Below are 20,930 nucleotides of genomic sequence, written 5' to 3'. Positions count from 1 at the left end.
ATTTAATACACACCTCTTTACCCTGGCTTTTGACACCTAGGATATATATATTTTAGGGCCCACTTTTTCCTTTTGATTCTAATCTGTTTTAATACTGTATTTTTAAACTGCTGTAACCTGTCCTAGGACCGCATAGTGAAGGGTGGGGAAGAAATCTAATTAATAATAAAAAAACCTGATATGAGGAGGGAACAGTGTTTGTGCATGGGCACCATACCTTGAGAGTTCAGGGTGTGTGCATGTTGGTCACACCCACCAGGTTTTGGTGGTGCTTTTGTGTGTGTCCACAGTGTACCACTTCTCTCCAATCTGATGTGTGACACATTCCAGGTTTGCAGAGGTTGGATATCTGTGGTTGGGTGTGCATAGCTGTTTTTTTAGGTAGTGGGTATAGTGGTGGCTGGAGAATTATTGTGTGCACATGTATGTAAAGAATGAGGGTTGTTTCCTCCACCCCCCACCCCGTATCCAGGGTGGGCTGCCATTAACCCTTTGCTAGGATTGCAGTTTTTGTTTCCTAAAACAGCTGTATGCCAAGCAGCCATTCAGCAAGTGAATATTTTCTGGCTAAGCAGCAGCTGTAAATTGGGTGCAGCTTTGCTTTGATGTATGCACAATCTGTGGTTGCCTGGCTTTCTGGGGGATCTGTGCATCTGTCCAGGTATTTGAGGAGGGGCTGTAGTTCCATGGTGGATCATATTCTTTGCATTCATTAGGTCTCAGGTTCAATACCTGGTGGCATCTCCAGTAGGGCTGGGAGCAACCCCTTTCTAAAACCCCAGAGAGCTGCTGTCAGTCAGTGTCAACAATACTGAGTTAAATGGATTAATGTTCTGGTTCGGCATAAGACTGTTTCCTAAGTTCCTGTGGTCCTGTTCTGTCCCGTCCAGCATCCCTGCAGTGTCTCAACCCTGCAGCTTGAAGACTTCCTTACAGACCCCTTGGCTGTTAAGATTGGCGGGGGGGGGGGGGCTTCTTGCTCTTTCCTCTGCTCTCAGAGTTTCAGGGGGGCAGCTGGGAGAGAGCACTCTCTCTGGCAGCCCACAAGCTGTGGAATTCCCTCCCCACAGAGTTGTCACTGACACCTTCATTGTACAACTTCCATCAGTTGTCTTATATGAGTTTTAATCTTGTGTTTCTGTTGTTGTAACCAACCTTTGGACCTTATGATGAAGACTGAGTAAGAAATGAAGTAAATAATAATGATGGTAATAAATTGTAATAATAATTCATGGTGCTTCCTTTAAAGAACAGCAGCTGCTTGGCACATCTGTGGGAGAAACAGTTGGAGAAGCATCAGAGTCTTAAGGTTTGCTGTGAGGCATTTAGCCCAAACCTGGACAGGGTTTTTGAGGTGCAATTAGGATAGTTTCCAGGGGAATTGCAGATGTCAGCTTTCCTCGGTGTACCTGCGCTTGGTGCTGATCCTTTGACTGTGGCTTGCCCTGCTCTGTCCAAGACAGGAGGCAGTAAAAGGCCTTGCTTTGTCTTGTATTAGCATTAACAACACCCTTGCAAGGACTAGGCTGTGTCACCTGTCACTCCAGAAGAAGACACCCCAAGCATCTTAACAACTGCTTCGCATGGGAAGCCCACAAACTTAGTGGCCAGCCAGGTGCCCACATGGGAAGCCGCAAACAGGACCTGAGCACAACAGCAGTGCTCTCTCCCAATTGTGATTCCCAGCAACTGGTCTGGGAAGCATTACTGCCCCTCTTTCACAATGGAGCTGCCTTATACCAAGGCAGACTATTGGTCCATCTCGCTCAGTACAGTCTCTCACACACTGTCTGACAGCAGCTCTCCTGGGTTTCAGGCAGCGGTTTCAGGAGCCTTCTGCATGCAGAGCAGTTGATCTGCCACTGAACTATGGCCATATTATCCTCTCAGAGTGTAAATTCTAAAATCTGAGCTTTTCAGGGGAGACAAAGGTGACACTTGGAAGAGTATATGCAGCATGGATATGGGGCCGGGGTTCCCTGCTGCAGGAATTAATATTGTTATTAATAGTCTTATTACTATTATTTTATTTATTTATATCTCGCCTTTTCCCCAGACTGGGAATCAAAGTGGCTTACACAAATTAAAATGACACCTCTTTCCTGTGATGTATTAAGGAGCTCTTTTGCTGATAATAATAATGTTTTATACATTTTGCAAGGCAAAACCTGGTGAGTGTACCTGCAAGGTGCGTGTGTTTGCAGGAGTGAATTTGTGGCCTTCACTTCCTTGCAGTTTTTCCATGCATGCTTAAAATATTTAAGGTCTGTAGCAACAAGGAAGGCGGTAAAAGGCCCATGCCTGCCTCCCTTTATGGAGGAGTTACACTTGATAACATTCATGTGCACAAAGCACAATGGGCCTCTGGACGGTGAAATTCTGGAAGGTGTTTTTTTACTTCCTCTATTGTGCTGTTTGTGTTTTATAAACAGGACTGCATAAAATAATGCAAGAGGGTTACATTCAGCAAATATATATGAGGTTATTGTAATTCATCTTTATTTATCTTAGGAGGGGCTGTGGGAGAGAATGCCTGCTTTGTATGCACCAGGTTCTAGGTTCAGTCCGTGGCATCTCTGATTTAAAAAATAACAATCCAGTAACAACTGATGGAAAAGACCCTGTCTCTCTGCCTGACATCCCAGAGAGCTGCTGCCAGTCAGAGCACATAGCTCTTTATACAGTCTCACCTGGTATAAGGTACCTTCCGTGTTATGTTTGATTTATATCCTACCCTTCTGTTTTAAGGCAGATTAGCAACTGAGGCTATTTTAGAGTTGCTTAGTTCTGGCTTCTGAAAGTGCAAAGAACGATGCTTTCTGGGGTGGGCGGAGAAAACATATGGAGAAAATTGAGTCCTGCTTCTGTAATGTTCACACAGACAGTTTAGAGAGGAGTACATAACCCTTTTTCTTCCTTCCTCTGTCAGACTCCTTTCTGTATGAATGCAATGGGAGCTGGAGAGCATTACACCGGTCAGTGGTGTAGTGGTTAGAGTGCTGGACGAGGACCTGGGAGGCCAAAGTTCAAATCACCCTATTCAGCCCTGAAGCCCACTGGGTGTGATCCTGGGCCAGTTGCTGTCTCCCTCAGCCTGGCCTATCTCACAAGGTTGTGAGGGTTAAATGAGCAGGGGGAGAGCCATGTACACCACCTTGAGCTCCTTTCCAATAAATAAATAAATAGAAAGACTTTTCAAGCAGGCCAGTTAAACAGAAGCAGCTGCTCACGTGAGTGAGGCCCCACTTGGGCTGCAACATTGAGCCGTCTTACAGAACACCCTGTGCCCATCTATACAACAAAATCCATCAGTTGTTAGAAATGTAACTTAATGGGCTTAACCGATGCCTGGTAAAGAAAACCAAGTTGGGTTCTCCTTTTATAAAAGCCTGATCATGACAAGTGAGCAGCAGAGTCGAGAGGCTGACCAAACTACTTCTTCCCTCCCCTGTCGCAAGACATGCAGGCGATTCTTTGGTGGGACAGGTTCTGGGCATCATCTGACGTGATACGTTGGTATACTGCCTGAGCGTTAACCTTTATACAGCTGTGGTTTTAGGAGTTTTCTTTGTGTTCCGTCGAGCCGACTTAACCTCTTCTGCTCCTGCTGCGTCATAACATACCTTGCATGCTTGTTCACCAAGTGGGTGTGACCTGGACTCCCGAATCAGGGAAAGCGAGTTTTAGCCGTGGGGCGTGTGGAATGTGGGTTTATCCTGCTCTCCCTGGCAGAGCTTGTCTCAGCCATTTATTTTCTGTGCAGCCTCAGCCAGGCATAGCATTTTCTCAAGGAGCTTCCCTGGCTTTGCCAGAGCAGGTATTGCTCCTCAGGCCTGGGCATATAACAGCAAGTTAAGGAATGTGCACAGACCATGAATTTAAAGCACATTTAATGCACATCCCAAAGAATCTTGGGAACTCTAGATTTTAAGGGTGTTGGGAACTGTAGCTCTGTGAAGAGTGAAACTACAGTTCCCAGGATTCTTTGAGGGGCACAGTAATCTGCTTTAAAGCTACTAGTGTGTACAGTCAAGGTACGCAGACCTTGAACTGGCCTCACTGGAGAGGGTGGAGTCCTCCTGGTGTGTAAATACTAGTAAATCCTCCAGCTTTTCTCACCTGCTTGGAGGGCTGGCACCCTTCACTTCATGAAGGTGGCCTCTCAGTGGCTTAGCTTTGCTTTTTTTGACTTCCTCAGCCAAGGGTGTCAAACCCAGGTGGGGGCCTGCTCCAGGGACGATTTTGGCTTTTGCTGATGAGCCAGAACCAAACTAGATGGCTTTTTGAAGGCACTGCAGGCTTCTATTTAGCCCTGTTTGTGAGGTGCTGCCTTATCTCTCGAGCCGGTCACACTGTGTGCACATGCCAAGCTATGTGCGAGCTGGTTGCTCTGCCTGCTGTTAGGAGGTTCCAGTGTCCAGGAAGGAGGCCTTGGAACTGTTATGTTGCCGTTTTGGGGTGGGGGAGAGGAGGAATATGCAAGTAAACTTGCAATAAGCTGGGCGAGATCAAAGGTCTGCTGGCCCAGCCTTGTGCTTGTTGATGGTGGCCTTACACAGGGCCGGCCCTACCATTAGGAGCAGATCCTGGGGCAGGATGGGTCACCATCATCACCATCAACCCCCCTTGATCAGACTCCTCTGTTGGAGGTTGTGTGCTAAAATACACTGAAGAGGGTGGAAGATGATGTTGCATTTCTGGTGTTGAAATATGATTCAGCTGCTTCTGCCAATGGAATGGGGTGGAGGTGGTGCCATCTTAACCTTCCCTCAGGCAACATGCCTTATAGCCAAGTCAGACAAGTGGGCCACCTAGCTCAGTCTTGTCTACCCTGACTGGCAGTGGCTCTCCATGGTTTCAGGCAAGCGGTCTCTCCCAGCCCTACCCAACCGGTGACCTTCTACACTCAAAGCAGATATTCCACCATGAGCTGCAGCTCTTCCCATAAAAATACAGTTCCCAGTCTTCATAGTTCTGAATAAAGGGCTGATTTAAATAAAAACACAGGAAGCTGCCGTATACTGTACTGAGTCAGACCATTTAGTCCATCTAGTTATGTTTATTTACACTGATTGGCAATAGTTCTCCAGGGTCTCACATGAGGGAACTGTCTCTCCCAGCCCTACTTGGAGATGTTACCAAGGTCTGGACCTGGGACCTCCTGTACTCTGCTACTGAGCTACAAAGCTTTTCAGTGGGTTTACTCTGAGTGAAACAGCACTGGGCTCTTCTTTCCCTGTAACAATTGTGCCCTAGTTTTAATGGCTACAGTGAGGAACTTGGCTGTATTGTATTTTCTGTGATCTTAGGGTTGGAGCCTTAACCATTGAAATAGAAACATAATTTATCCAAGTTTCTCAAGTCTGCGACTCCTTATCTGTATGCTGGTTTGGAAGCAATTTATACTTGTTGTGTGGATGTAGCTTTAGGGGTGCCCATGGGCGTAGCCAGGGGGAGCAGGGGGACAGTTGCTCCCCTGGATCAAACAAAACAATAAAAATATTTAACTGACCAATCACGTCGGTTCTGCCCCCCCATGTCCTAACCCCCCCCTAAAATCCTGGCTACACCCATGGGGGTGCAGCTCTGAGATGGAAATGCTCATGTGTGGCATCTCTTGAACAATCTGGGGTTTTAATTCAATTGAATGGTTATAGATGAGATTCACAGGAGACTTTCAATCCTGCCTTAAATGCTTCTTCTTAAGGGTCTCTGGTCCCGAATAGAGATGTGAAGGCTTGGAAAAAACCCATGGATAACCCTCAATTTTTTCTTCCAGTCCCCCCTCCCCAGAATCTTTACATCTGTACAATCAAGCCTGTCTGGGAGGGAGAGAATACCAGCGGGGGATGGGATGTTAGTTCTGTCTCCTCTTGGTAGCAGGAGGTTGCATAGCTGCAAAAATGCTGCTGCAACAGATGTGACCATTCTCTTCCTCCCACTCCACCCCACTAAAAGGTTCATGTGCTGTAGAGCTAGAGTGGTCTCTTGCTGGCATGGCCCGCAGGGAGCGTCTCCATAGCCCTGACCACTTCGGCTCAGGGTGCATTTGGGCAAAAGAGCTCCCAAGCTCTGCCGGAGAAATGCAGAGGCGTCTGACCCCTAGAAAACCCCAGGCTGGCAGGGCTTTCCCTTGGCCTCAGAAGGGCCTCTTTTTCCTCAACAAGGGCCCATTTGTGAGCATGCGGTATAACTCCTGAGAATGGCCTGCTTTGAACAGAGCCCCGAACCCACAAAACACTCTTGGATTTTCAGAGGTACCGTATTTTTCGCTCTATAAGACACACCAGACGACAAGACGCACCTAGTTTTTGAAGGAGGAAAACAAGAAAAAAAATATTCTGAATCTCAGAAGCCAGAACAGCAAGAGGGATCGCTGCGCAGTGAAAGCAGCAATCCCTCTTGCTGTTCTGGCTTCTGGGATAGCTGCGCAGCCTGCATTCGCTCCATAAGACGCACACACATTTCCCCTTACTTTTTAGGAGGGAAAAGCTGAGTCTTATAGAGCAAAAAATATGGTATTTCATAAGGGCAGAATGACCCTTGACAATTGGGAAAAGCCTCTTTTTTAAAATAGCCAGGAATGGTGTTCTGCTGAAATAGCTTATAAACCATGTCCCTAAACTATGTAGGTTCTCTTGAATATTACACACCTACCCACACCCACCAGTGTGTGTGGCATCATCCAGTGTGGTAGGATGGCTGGACTGTTCATGCTGGACGGGTTAGGGAAATTAACTCTTAGCTAGCTGTAAAGCCCTCTGGGCAGCCTTCAGCAAGTTACTCTCGGCCAACCCCACAGGGTGGTTCTGAGCACAAAGCACCACTCTTTTCAGAGGAAGGGAGGGGTGACGGCATCAACTCAGAGGTTTGAGGGGTGTTAGTGACCCAGGAGAAGACTTTCTCTGGCAGCTCCTAAGTTGTGCAATTCCCCCTTCACAGAGGTCTGTCTGGCTTCTTCACAATGTTCAGCAAATGCTGACACCTCTTTACCCTGATCTTTGAACACCTGAGATGTGTGTTTTCAGGGCCCGCTCTGTTCCTGTGTCTGTGATCTGAATTACAGATTACATAATTAATTCTGAATTTTAAATTGTTGTAACCCACCCTGGGATGTGCTGCTGAGCAGTGCCTAATAAATTTAGTAGCAATAATAATAACAGTAACAACTGATGATATACCAAAGCTGAATCAACAGCTTTGCCTAGCTGCCAAAATTGTATCTCATGTTCCATGTGTGTTTCATCCATGTAATTAGAACATTGTGCACTTTAATATTCTCCTAAAAAGATTTATGTTAATAGCACAAAAATATATTTTAATATAGTTTTTAACACACATTTTTGTGTTTTTTCACAGGGACGCTGGCAGGACCAAGAATTTGGAGCCGTGGGCTGTCAGATCCTGTCTGTGGTTGAACCTGGGGCACCTCCCAGGGTTAATCTCCCATCATGTTTCACCTGATGAAAAAGGACAGAGATGGGTCCCGAAGGGAGAAGAAAGAGAAGAAGGAGAAGAAGGAGCGGATGTCGGCTGCCGAGCTGAAGAGCCTGGAGGAGATGAGTATGCGCCGGGGCTTTTTCAACCTCAACCGCTCCTCCAAGAGGGATGCAAAGAACCGGCTGGAGATCTCCAACCCCATCCCTATCAAGGTGGCCAGTGGCTCTGACCTTCACCTGACTGACATCGACTCAGACAGCAACCGGGGGAGCGTGATCCTTGATTCTGGTCATCTCAGCACGGCCAGCTCCAGCGACGACCTCAAGGTGGATGACGGCAACTTCAAGGGGTCCGTGCTGCAGCGGGCAGCCAAGTTCGGCTCTCTGGCCAAGCAGAACTCGCAGATGATCGTCAAGAGGTTCTCCTTCTCGCAGAAAAGCCGCGATGAAAGCACCTCGGAGACATCCACCCCTTCCGAGCACTCGGCTGCCCCTTCCCCGCAGGTGGAGATGCGGACGCTGGAGATGCAGCTGGCCAAGCAAGCTGTACCACCTGGGCCCCCACGCCTCCCTTCTGCCTCACGGACCAGGCTGCCCGAGGTGGTCAGCAAGCGGTTCCCCGCTGAGCTGAAGCTCCCCGTGGTGGTTCCCCCTCAGCCCCCCGTGCCCAGGCAACTGGAGCTGCAGCGGCGCAACACCGGCGACTTTGGCTTCTCGCTGCGCCGCACCACCATGCTGGACAGGGCTGCTGACGGGCAGGTGTACAGGCGGGTAGTGCACTTCGCCGAACCGGGTGCCGGGACCAAAGACCTGGCCCTTGGCTTGGTGCCAGGTGACCGGCTGGTGGAGATCAATGGGCGCAACGTGGAAAACAAGTCCCGGGATGAGATTGTGGAGATGATCCGGCAGTCGGGGGAGACAGTACGCCTGAAAGTGCAGCCCATCCTAGAGCTGAGTGAGCTGAGCCACTGCTGGCTGAGGAGCGGGGAGGGCCTTCACCAAGCAGCCTTTGATGTAAGTAGCTGCTCCACTTAGAAAAAAGTGCGCTCACACTGGTGGTACACAAGGGTATTCTTGGCAGCATCCCGTGTCTTGTCTATCCGACGCAGGTACCTGTGTAAGGACACACTTCACACTGTGCATAGTTATGGAATTTACTGCTGCAATATGTGCTGATGGCCACCAACTAGGATGGCTTTAAAAAGGAAATAGGATAAATTCATGAAGGATATGCCTGTCAGTGGCTACTAGTCAGGATGGGTTTGCTCTGCCCCCAGTGTTGGAAGCCCTGTACCTCTGAAAGCATAAGTGGGGAGAGTTGCTCTTGTGCTCAGGTTCTGTTTTTGGGCTTCCTGTAACGGGCATCTAGTTGGCCACTGTGAGAACAGGATGCTGGACTAGAGGGGCCCCCTTTGGCCTGATCCAGCAGCCAGGGTCTCTTCTGATGTTCTTACGTTAATGGGATTTGTTCTGTCATTGGTGTCTGGAGCAGGATGATCATGATCATAGACTCAAGCCGCAGACTGGCTGTTGTGGTTGTGACCCCGTTGCTTATTTTGTGTGGAAGAGGAAGGGGCATGTGGTGCTTATATTAGTGCTATAGGGCCTGCAGAGAAGCAAAATTTCCCTTCTGGGTGGTTAGAGGAATGTGGGATAGGTTAGGAGAGAAATGTATCTTTCTTCAAGTATCACAAAGGATGGTGATGGTGGTTGGGAGGAAACAATAATTTATCATTTAAGAATACACATTTTCACAGTACTTTTCAAGTGTTCAGTTCATAATCCTGTTACCCATATCTTCTGTAGGGAATATTTGGCTGTGGCTTAAATTGGGATCTTCCCAGCTTCTAACCTTGACCGTGTGTGTGTGTGTGTGTGTGTGTGTGTGTGTGTGCGTGCGCACACTTTGTGGATCTTCTGAAATATTTAAAGGCTGAGGATGCTTCAGGAAAGTTTTCGTAGGCAAAAGTGGAAATGGCCCTGGAACATTAGTTCTATCTGAAACAGTTACTGTGCAGATGAAATTATTGGTGTTTTAAGAACACTTGTGGCAGAAGATGAGGGCTAAGCCCAGATTGTTGTGTGACTTTCCCCACCAGACGGTGTGTGCCTATCCTTCTGCTTATAGTTTTGATTTTGCGCCTAGGGTGGTGGCGGCAGTGGAGAACATAACATTAATTTCGTGTCTTTGTTTGGACTTTCTGTTCTACACATCAGCTACAGTTTGTGCAATTTGGGGACATCGCTTGTTCATTCAGACATTACTATTTATTTTTCTCTTTGTGGCAAATGACCTTCAAGGTACGTCTTTTTCTGCTTGAGCTAATCTACCTTTTAAGGCATTAAGTTTAACTTACTGGTACAGGTTTTGTTTTGTTATTGCTGCTTTACAAAATGGGGGTGGTGACTGTGGTCCTGCTGTTGCTGTGTTGATCCTTCCTGTGAACTCAGTTGCCCCGTGTGAGCATTGCCCCACTGAGGGATTATTGGTGTATGTGTATGTGTATAAGAGAGAGAGAGAGAGAGAGAGAGAGAGAAGTTGTGGGGCAAGGATCTTTTATAACTAGCAATAAAGACTTTAAGAGTACCTGTGAAGAGGGATTAGGAGAAGCATAATGGGCAGGTGACCCATATTCTCTTGGCTGCTTGCAGAAACCTCTGTTAGTGACTTTGAGCTGGCTTGAGTGGTGTGTGTGTGTGTGTGTGTGTGTGTGTGTTTGCGTTTGTACCAGTGGGGTCATTTTAAATCTCATCAAAACCCCTGAAGGCCCCTGCGAGAGTTAAGTCTGCCGCATGCCACAGAGAAGCTCATTGCATTCCCTCGGCCTGTCTCCAAACGGAAGGGAAACACATGGTGTTTACAGCTCTCAAGTCGAGCGTGCAGTTGGGGCTGCTAAAAATTGGATGCCCGGTAAGCTGCCAATCGGGCTGATGGCCCAGGTGGTGGCAGGAAGTGTTATGAATATGAGGCATAAGTGGAAACTGGCAGGGCCTCTGAAGTCTCATTAAGAGGGGAGGAAGTCTTCCCTGAGATCAGTCAGAGTGGAGGAAGCCAGATGTGTCTGGGGCACAGCTGCATGTGCTGGGCAAGCAGCCTGGGTCATCATGGTAGCCATATGTGCCCTCCACTCTCCCCCTGTGTGCAGTTCTGGGTGCTTATGTTGGAAGATTCAGGATAAAAGAAAACACTTCTTCCCGCAGCACATAGTTAAATTTGGAACTCACTCCAAATGGTGGTGATGTCCACCAACCTGGATGGCTTTTAAGGCTGGACGATATCTGATTTTCAACATTACGATATATCACCAGCTAAATATCACGGTATATATCTATGGCGGTGGAGGGCCTTGCTGGGCCTCCCTGCGGTGGCAGAGGGTCCCACTGTACTTCCCCACAGTGGTGGAGGGTGCGCCGCTCTTCCCCGCAGCAGCAGAGGGTCTTGGAGAGGCTCCCTGTTAAGGGCCTTAAAATGTAAAGTAGTAGTAGATTTAATAAAAATATTAAATAAACTTCCGTATAATATATTTTCAACTAGATGGGTGGGGTATAAATAATAAATTATTATTATTATTTAAGTTATTTACTAGTCAATTTGCATCTGCTTCCTCACTCAGAGGTCTAAGCGCAATATATGCATGCATAAGCCCCCTTGAGTTCAACTAAACTTACTTCTAATTTCCTGGGAGTAAGCCCCCCTCATTGAATTCAGTAGGGCTTGCTTGTGAATAGACACACATTTGCTTGCGCTGCTTACCAAAAAACACCCTCTCCATAATTCTCACGTAGTACCCAACTTGCCTTTTCAGCATAAAGTAGCCAGCTAAGTCTTCTCCCCTCCATCTCCCCCCACAGAAGGGCCCCCCCACAAAGCCTACTAATCTTTCCCCTTTTATCAAAGGGAGGGAGGGCAAGCAAACAAAAAGATAGTCTCCTTTAAATAAAGAAATAAAACTCTTCCTTTTTGATATGGAGGAAAGCTATTCAGGGTGAACCAGCAACATAAAACACCACCAGAAAATAAAAATAAAAACTCTTCCCCCCCTCTTTTTTTCTAAAAGAAAGAAGAAAGAAGTGCTTTCTAGTTCTTTGCTTGCGTTTCTGCTGGATCCTTGATTGTCGTTCAACAGTATATTGTCTTGTTGAAACACTTATCACGATGTTATTTCAATACCGGTATTCAACAGTATGAAAATTTATTGCACAGCCCTAATGGCTTTGAAAGAGGATTGGACAAATTCATGGAGGAGATGGCTGTCAATGGCTGCTATCCACAATGGCTATGCTCTTCCTGCATGGCTGGAGGCAGCCATGCTTCTGAATACCAGTTGCTAGAAACGGCAGGAGGGAAGAGGGCTCTGTTGCTCAAATCCTGCTTGTGGGTTTCCCATGGAGGCATCTGGGTGGCCACTGTGACAACAGGATGCTGGACTAGATGAACCACTGGCCTCATCCAGCAGACACTTCTGATCTTCATATGTTATATTTTTATTCTGGAACTGTGTGTATGTCCACATGCAGATGTGGAATGCAGTATCTCACAGGAAAATTGGTATCCTGCGAATGTGTTGTCTATTAATGAAATAACAATAATTACTAGCCACTGATGAGGCTTCTTTAGATGCCACTTCAGCTTGTTCAATAGGAGGAGAGCATCAAGCTGTCTGGCTGCTGCTGGGAGTTCTTTCGGAAGAGGGTGCCTGCATGAGAATGTTTTCCAACAGATCTGGATATACAAGCTGCTCACCTCCTTGTTATTACATGCCAACCTCTATGCAGCTGCTATGTTTCTTCATTTTCCTTGTAGAAGTTGAGAGCTAATAGGGATAAATAGATAAATAAAGAGAGAGAGAAGAGAACATGCAGCTCAACTTTCTTGGGGCATTAGGCCTGGATTCCTGCTTCCTCCCCTTCATGAAGCAGAAATGCAAACCAGGATGGCGAATAACAGCAGAGCTCTGAGGCTGCCCTGGATCAACCAGGGAAGACGTTGAAAGCAAATCCCGGAAGTGTGAATGCAAAGTTCAGAATGCAGCAGCAAGCATTTCAGTAGGGTGGTTAGGCTTACGTGAGCTTCTCTTTCAGTCAGTAATAGAATTTTTGTTGGCTGTTCCCCACAAGGCTCCAGTTAACTGCATTTCGCCCCCTGCTACAGAATCTTGTGAAGGGATCTTTTAGCTTAAAGTTGTAGACAGGTACTTTCCTGCTTGCCTGTGGTGGGTAGGAATGGCTTCCAAGCAACTTGAAAAAGTTGATTTTTCTTCTCAAACATGGTCGACGTAAACAGCTTTGGAAAGGTAGGCAGGCTAGTAAAAAAATAAACAAGTCGCGGGCTAGTGTCTTTTGCAGACCTATTTTCATTATAAGTCCTCTGACACCTCTGTAGCAGTCATGGCTTCCTCCAAAGAATCCTGGGAGCAGTAGTCTGCTAAGAGTGCTGTGGATTGTCACTCTGTGAGGCTCTCCTGACACCTCTCAGCATCCTTAACAAACTACAGTTCCCAGCATTCTGAGGGATCCCATGACCATCAGTGGTATAAAAGTGCTTTAAATGTATGTTTTGGGGGGCGACCTGCATCTCCCTTAATAGGTAGGTTACAGTCTGCATCAGGCCTGCCTCTTCCTTCCAAGCCCTTTTCGCCTTTCCTGCCAGTCAGTCAAACCCCCATCAGCTTTCTCTTGGCTTTGTTGTGGCTGTGGGAGCCCCAGTTACCCCTGCTAAGATTTCCCATACCTCAGGTAAGCTCATGTAAGGAGTAGCATAAGGAGCATTGTAAAGGAACTAGTCAGTCATGTTAAGATCATTATGGAGCCAGATTGTTTGTATGAACATGCCCTTGTTGTCTGGAAACAAACTGAGTGTTGACTTTAGCTCCCAAAGGGCTCCTTGGCTTTCTCCTTTCTCGAGGGAGAAAAAGCTGTGAAGCCCAAGCCTCTTTCTTTCTTCCTCTCCTTCCTTCTCCCTAGACCCTTTCCCTACAAGCTGTTCACCGATTCTGTGTTTCAGGGATCTCCGCACGGGAAAAGTACATTTGGAAGGATCCGGCAGTTCCTTGCTGGGCTTGTCTTGCTAATGCTTGAGCTTGTTTCTCTGCACAGGGCTCTGGGGAACCAAATTAATTTGGAGTTGGGTGAACACGTTAGGTGCCTGCAGAGCATTTTCAAAAGGCTTATGGAGACGTTTTAAGAAAAGGATATAATTGCTCCTCCCTCACCTCCCCGTTCCTTGGTGCTTTTATGGCTTATTGTTGTTTAATTTCTTATTTTATCTGTTATGTTTGTTTAATAGTGGAGCAAGACTTTATTTTGATGTATTTATTACTGGGGTTGTTAATTTTGATTTAGTTCAGTACTGGTTATGTGTTAAGCCTATATTATTTGTAAGATTGAATTTATGCAATGTTTGTTGATTTTTTTTCTTGATTTATATTTTTTGTAACCCCCCTCCTTCCTTGTGTATTTTAATAAGTTAGTGTTTTCTGTGAGTTGCCTTGAACACTGTTTATTGTGGAAAAGGTGACATTTTCTTTATCTGCACTTTTTATAAAACACTATATAAATGGAAGAAAGGCAGGGTGTGAATTGAATAGATTAGTGAACGAACACTAGGCTTTAGGATTCTGTTTTCCCTAATGCTTCTCCTTGCCTCAGCAGTTGTAAGCAAGCATAATAACTCTTGTTAGGGGGTGGCTGCTGTTGTGGGCAGCAGATGTGTATGTACATATTGGGGGGGGGAGGGCCAATAGCTCAGTCGAAGAGCACCTGCTTTGCTTGCAGAAGGTACCAGGTTCAATCCCTGGCCTCTCCAGGGAGGGATGGGAGAGATTCCCACCTAAAACCCTGGAGAGCTGCTGCCAGCCAGTGTCGGCAACACTGAGCTAGATGGGCCAATGATCCAATAAAGCATAAGGCAGCTTCCTGTGTATATTTGTGTGTTTGTGTATTTAGAGTGTGTGTATGAGAAAGAGATAGAAAATTGATTCCTGCTTGGTGTCATGTGAGTGGCACCTGAGCTTCTTGTGGTCAGTGATGCTTAATCCATTTGGGAGTCTTGAGTCTCAAAGGGCCGAGGAAAAGCCAGAGAGAGAGAGAGAGAGTTGAAATGTGAATTTCCTTCCTCCTGTGTCCAGAAGGGCAGCATTCACAAGGAGGTGATTTAATTATTGTTTGATTTTATACCAATGTTATATATTTGATGTTAGCCGCCCTGAGCCCGGCTTCGGCTGGGGAGAGAAGGATATAAATAAAAGTTTTTTATTATTATTATACCTTCCATGCAGAATGTGTGCTTTACAAATTGGGGGTGCCGGGCAGTTCTGCTGTCTCTCCTCCCAACTCTTGCTGCTTTTTTCTGGAACTTGGTAGGCTGATGATGAACAGCACCTGCCTTTATTGAGATGATGAGGTCATCCACTGTGAAACAATGTCCAGCACTCGTGAGCATGACAGCCGCCTACCCCATCCTCCACTAACAAAGCAGTTCTGCAGAGGACACAGGCGCTTGTTGTGTGGAGGGATGGAGGAGGAGCAGGAATACTCTGCACAAGAGGGCAATGCAGCCTCCCAAGGTTTGGCATGCCTGCCCCCCTCTCTTTCTCCCCCCTCTCCCCCCCTCTCCCCACCCCACTCCATTACCTTCCAGCCCACTGAAGCACTGCTGCATAACTGCAGGCAACAGGCGTCCCTTTGTCCTGGCCATAGGCAGCCACCCTGAAAGAGGGCTCTTTGTCATTTTTCCATCTCATCATCTTATTGACCCCATTGACAGAATGGTTGGGATCCTCCAGTAAGTGGACAGCTCTGTAGTGAACCGTCATGGACTATGCCACTTCAGAGTACAGGTGGAGGTGTCACTCCCACCTCCCCCCATTTTATAAAAATCTCTGCAAGCAACAAACTTGTTAGGATCAGGCCCAACTCACTCTTCCACCCATACATTGCAAGCACGGGGCTTCCCTCAAAGAGTCCTGGGAACTATAGTTGGTCAAGCATGCTGGGAATTGTAGTTCTGAGGGGTAAATTACAGTTCCCGTAATTATTTTGGGGGCAGGGCGGAAATCCATGTGCTTTCAATATATGGTGTGGATATGAAAAAAGTTGTTGGAAGGGAGTGAACCGTCCTTCATTGGAAGTTTCTAAACAAAAGTTGAATGGCCATGTGGCAGGGATTCTTTAGCTGTAATTCCTGCGTTGCAGGGGGTGAGACTAGATGGCTGCTGAGATCCCTTCCAACTCTACAATTCTGTGATTCTAATTACTTTTTTTAAACCATTGGAAGATTTGGAAATGCCTTACCTCCTATAGGCATCTGTTTGGGAATTACCGTATACCAGTGTTTGGGAATTATGCACTGCTCTCTCTGTTCATTTATCTAACTTTATGGGTGCTTGGGATCTGATCAGCCGTGAGAATAATGCTGTGTGTGTGTTTTCATATCCTGATTGGAACTATCCTTCTGGGCCCATGGAGTGTGTGGAAGAAGCCTCACCATTGCCTCTTGTTGGGTGTAGTTCTTCAAGAGATTTTGCTTCCCCTCTTGGCAAACGAATTGTGCCCTCTAATGTGGCAAGGAGCAGTGAGCCGGAAGCATTGCCAGTGCTTGGGTGGCTTACTCACAGTCTGGATGGCTGGTTTGTCAAGGGTGAGTTGGAGCTGAGCAATGACTTCCTGGCCCTAGTCCAGCTGTCTTTTCCCTCCATGAATTAGCAATTAGCTGCCCTGCCTAATGATGTGAAAGGAGCCTCCTACCCTGGCGGGCAGATTAGGAAGCTTCCTCCAGCCAGTGTTAAAGGAGTGAAGGTGCTCCAGTGACTCTGCTGGAGTCTGCCTTAATCAAAAGCACTGAAATATTTTAAATGGGTTATTTAAAAATAGGGATGTAAGAAGGCAGCGATTTCCATTCATCCTAATCAGCACTGCTTCCATTATGCTGCAGTTTGGTTTCCACCGAATGCAGCATCATTCGTCTCACTGTCCACTGTTTAAAGCAAGTTTACACCAGCCTGATCCAACAGCCAGGCTTTTCTGATGCTCTTACAACTTTCTTCCAGCTGTTGTCCTAGTGATATGTCGTGGTAAAACCTGAGTTTGCCTCCTTTTCTCTTCTCTCATCCTCTGTTACTGGCTTCCTGTTTTCTTGATAGGCCTCTGTCTTCTCTCTCTGCCAGTATCTTCTCCCTGACTGCTTTGAGTAGTGGAGCAGTACACAAATACATATATTTTTAGTTATAGCGCTCCCCTCCTTCTTTTGCATAGCTGGCTCTTTGCTTATTCATATAGATTTGGAGGGTGTATTTTTAAAATGTTGTGGGCAGTCTTGTCAGCATTCACTCTGTGGTATGTTTCCAGCCCCCACCTTCGTTTTCTGTTATTTTATCCTGTGCAGGGCATAGATTTCTCAGTTTTTGTAATATGATGAAGAGGTATTTCTGGTCAATGCTATTTTAGCATTGTGTGTATTCTCACCCTTCATACCAATCTGCTTATTTGGGGGGAAGTTTAGGTTATTTGGGTTAAGTTATAGGTTATTTGGGTCAATGGTAGAGCCCCTGCTTTACATGCAGAATGCTCCAGGTTCAATCCTAGCTCTTCCAGGCAGGACAGGGAAAAACCACTTGCTGAAACCCTGGAGGTGTACATGTTGGGGTTCCTGATACAAGCCCGTGGGCACCATAGTGCCTTCAGACCCCTCCCTCTGCTGAGGCCCTCTGTCCTCCCAATTTTAATCTTTTTAAAAACTGAGGATTTTTGATGGGCATGGAGTATTTTGGTGGGGGTGTTTGCGCCCCATGCTTTATTTTCCTGTGTCTTAATTGTTTTGGGATGCGCACAGGTGTTTTGCCTCTTTGAAGGAGTAGGGTCTCAAGCATCACATGATTTCCTTCTGCAAAATGGGTATTTTTTGCAGTGCCTGTGACAAATTCTTAAATTTTCAGATCAAGATCTTTAAGCATAGACAGTACTGATTTTGATGGACCAGCTTTTTGACTTGGTAGCTTGCTCCTTTGCCCCTTATTCTGCTCTAACTTGACTGTGCCAGCTGTGACTCCGAAGGCTCTTGTCTTCAGCCTGATATCCAATAAAGAGATCAAGTAATTGCAATGGCTGAGGTCAATCAAAGTGGTTGCCCTGGTTCCCTCCCTCCCCTGTAAACATCCACCTGCCAGCAGGTAGCCACCACCTGTCTTCTGCTTTGCCTAATGGGCTCTGACTACTTCCATCCTGCTCCTCCCTGCCTTTCGGACCCTGTTTTCAAATCTTGTTCAGAAAGGATTTTGAATATAAAGAGCTTTGAGGCGGCAGGTCTCTTATTTGTCCTTCGCTTCATTGAGGGCCCTTGTTGGCTTCCTCCTCCCTCTTTCTCCTTCTGTTGCTCTTACCCGACAAGAATTATGGCTGCTTAGGTTGGAAGCTTTTAATTTTTCGTTCAACGTGGGAACCTTGCATGTAAAACTAGGGGAATCATAGCTGGAATATGGCTGAGCTGCTGCAGGCTTGCCCCTAAGTACATTTGACCCTGTTCTGTCGTCCTGCTTGCATTCTGGAGATCAAAGAAGAAATGGTAGACTCTGTGGACAAACCGCTTGCTGCTTTTGTTGCTGGAGAAGTTGAGCTTGTGCTTGGGACTCCTCCTGGTCGTGGAAGCACTTTCTGTTACAGTGGCAGGTGTGTGGCAGCGGTATGCTTGGATGCCCGGCTGCACCGCCTTGCCACAAATGTGGAACGGCTTGCCAAAGAGTTTGAGGTACAGGGGATACGCCTTTCAGCCCTCGAGGGGCAGATGGCTGCCCTGGAAGATACATCGGAGAGGCTTTCGTGTACCGAGAGGGAGAGCCGTCGCCAAATTGGTGACCTCGAGACTTAACAGCAATGGAAAGGTATGGACGCCTTGCAACCAAGAGATGGCCAAGCGCAAGCGAGGTCCTTCCTGGGGTGAGGATTTCTCCTTTTCCCGTCACTGAAGAATTGTGATAAGATCTCCTAGGCTCAGTTATGGCTGCTCTGGTGTGAGAGTCTGGAGAATCCATCTTTTCTACACTGAGAGACTTGCTTGTATCCAATGCCCCCTCCCCCCCATTGCAGACCACCAAGGAATGGATCTTACTTTTTGTGATTGCCGTATTCCATCATCAGCGGTGCAATATCTGGACTATACAATGCGGAGGGTTTTGTTTATGAAGGGATGCCCTCATTCCAGTTCACTGAGCTAGACTGCCTCCCCAAGAAGATGAAGAAAGTCCTTTGCTCTCTGTTTATTTTTGGAGCAACGTTCCTTGGCTTCTGTCCCTACACATTTGAAAGTTCAGGGCTTGGAAGCAGAATAAATTATGCAGATGTTCACACGAACAAATGTACTTGATGGCATAATTCATTCTGGGAGTAGAATTTGGGTGATGTCTTCTCCCCTTCCTTCTTTAATGCACAGCTTTTGCCTAGATGGAGGAGGAAGAGGAGGAGGAGAGGGAGTTTCCTCCAAGGAAAAAAGAAGCCTACTGGAATGTCTGCACAAGAGCAGTCTGTGCCCCTGGTTTGATTTTTAAGTCTGGAACCGGAACAGCCAGGAGGCAGTGACTGTAGAGGAAGGTGGTGTGTCGGCCATGTGTGGGGATGTGGGTCAAGGAAGTAGTCAAGTTGACAATCCCGGGCGGGGGGCAGTCTTTAGAAACACAGGAACTGGGAAAAGAAAAACCATAGCCAGGGTAAAGGAAAGCAAGTCGTTAGGCTGGGAATAGAATAGTCCGCAGAATTGTCTGGAGCATGGCCTGACCTGACCTGAGACAGGCTGTATAATATCTTGATTTATTATTTTTTTTAATTGTATTTCTATCACACTTTTTTCTCCAAGGAGCTCAAGGTGGTTCTCCCCCTCTTCATTTAAACCCTACAACCAGCCTGCGAGGTAGGTTAGGCTGAAAGTGAGGGACTGGCTCCCAGTGTCACACCCTCTGAGCTTAATGACTGAGTGTGTGTCCCTTGTTCCAGTTTTAGGAAGTGCCCTGTGTCGTTCTGCACTGATGAAGACTCATCAAATGAAGGTACTGCCTGCAAGCAAACCAGCCACTTTCCCCCCTCCCTTGTGGTTGTGCAATAAACTCATCCTCTGCGGAAGAGGCTTCCTTTGCCTGTGGGTGGGGGTGGGGGGAAATGTTGGGAAATCAGGACAGAGTTGAAGGTGCATGGTTTTGACAGGTAATAAATTGGTCTGACTTAAGAGCTCCTCTGTCAGCCTGGATTCTCTGGGGGTGGGGTTGAAGGGAGGGAGCAGGTGCTGTCGTAATGCTTTCTGAGGGGTCTTGAAGGACCACATGCTCTTCACCTTTGAGGTGCAGAGGTGGTGTGTGTGTGTGTGTGTGTGTGTGTGTGTTTATCCCCAAGGTCCAGCTCAGCAGCTTGGAATGTTTCTGGTCCTGATTTAAATAATAAAAAAAAAATGCTCTCTCTGCTTTCTTAAACAGGAAATGATATACATATTTTGGGCCATTTCTTTGGAACCAATTCCCCCTCTGTTTTTTCCTTCTTGCAGTAAGGAAATATCCCCCCCCCGTGTGTGGAGATGAATAGTTCAGGTTTTCTGGCCTCCTGGATTTAAAACTCTGGTGAGAGGAGAGGCTACTGTGGAATGAAGGCATTGGCTCTCCGCCTTAGTCTGTCATTCTGGGGTGGGAGGGTGTGTGTGTGTGTGTGTCCCATTTGTAGGGGGGAAAGGTAAATCCATTTGTAGGGGGGAAAGGTAAAAATGCTATTGGATCATCATTATCGTCTGTGATTCTATGAAGACTAGAAATTTATTTACCCATAAATTAAATGCAGGCAGTTGTGAAGCAAAGACAGGAACAAAAGGGAAAGGCAAAGCAACTGCTGTAATTGTCCAGTAGGGAAAGTGCAGAGATGCCTCCTCCTGGCTTTTCAGATTTGCAGGAAAGCAAAGCAGGGCATTAGGACTTTCATTGTTTTTTCAGTCATAGGTGCTGTGTCTCGGCAGCCACGCAGGGCCCTGAAAGGCATGTCTTCACTGAGCAGACTTTTTTTTACATTTTCCTGTCCTTAGGAATGCTACCCCTACTGATTTGTCTAGCAAAAGGAGGGAGAATCATAGCTCAGTTGTAGAAAGCACATGTGTTGCATACAGATGGTTCAGTCACCAGGTAGCAGGTGATGGGGAAGACCGCTGCCTGCCTGAGGGCATGGTAGGAAATATTGAGCTGGATAGATAAATTGGGTGACCTGGTGAATATAGGCCACCCCCTAAATACCTATGCCAACAAGCCCTTGTGGGTCTCTTGAGAATCCCTGGACACCGCAGAAGACGGTTGGACACGGTGCATGGTCAATTCATATGGGACTATAGGCTTGGGGTGTCAAGAATTCTGACGGAAACAGGAACAAAAAATGTGCATGTTCACTTATTCGTCCCATTGGCAGAATGGAAACCAGTCTGCTGAATGTGATTGATATTCACTGTTCAATGATTACACCCCCCCCCCAAATTTGCAT

At 46.8% G+C, this 20,930-nt stretch overlaps 1 protein-coding gene across 9 annotated transcripts in view; it reads left to right on the top strand.

Moving 5' to 3' along the window:
- The window catches only part of MYO18A (myosin XVIIIA), a 143,397-nt gene that overhangs the window by 1,861 nt on the left and 120,606 nt on the right, over positions 1–20,930 (top strand). For all 9 annotated transcript variants that reach the window (XM_079955346.1, XM_079955345.1, XM_079955347.1 and 6 more), the window contains exon 2: positions 7,360–8,453. In XM_079955346.1, the coding sequence (XP_079811472.1) occupies positions 7,452–8,453 (1,002 nt within the window). In that variant the 5' untranslated portion in view covers positions 7,360–7,451. The remainder of the gene's footprint in view (positions 1–7,359; positions 8,454–20,930) is intronic.

This window comes from Podarcis cretensis (assembly GCF_951804945.1).
Source record: "Podarcis cretensis genome assembly, chromosome: 15".
Taxonomy (NCBI): Eukaryota; Metazoa; Chordata; class Lepidosauria; order Squamata; family Lacertidae; genus Podarcis; species Podarcis cretensis.
The sequence above is the reverse complement of the archived record's forward strand: the minus strand, read 5'-3'. Positions and strand labels throughout refer to the sequence as shown.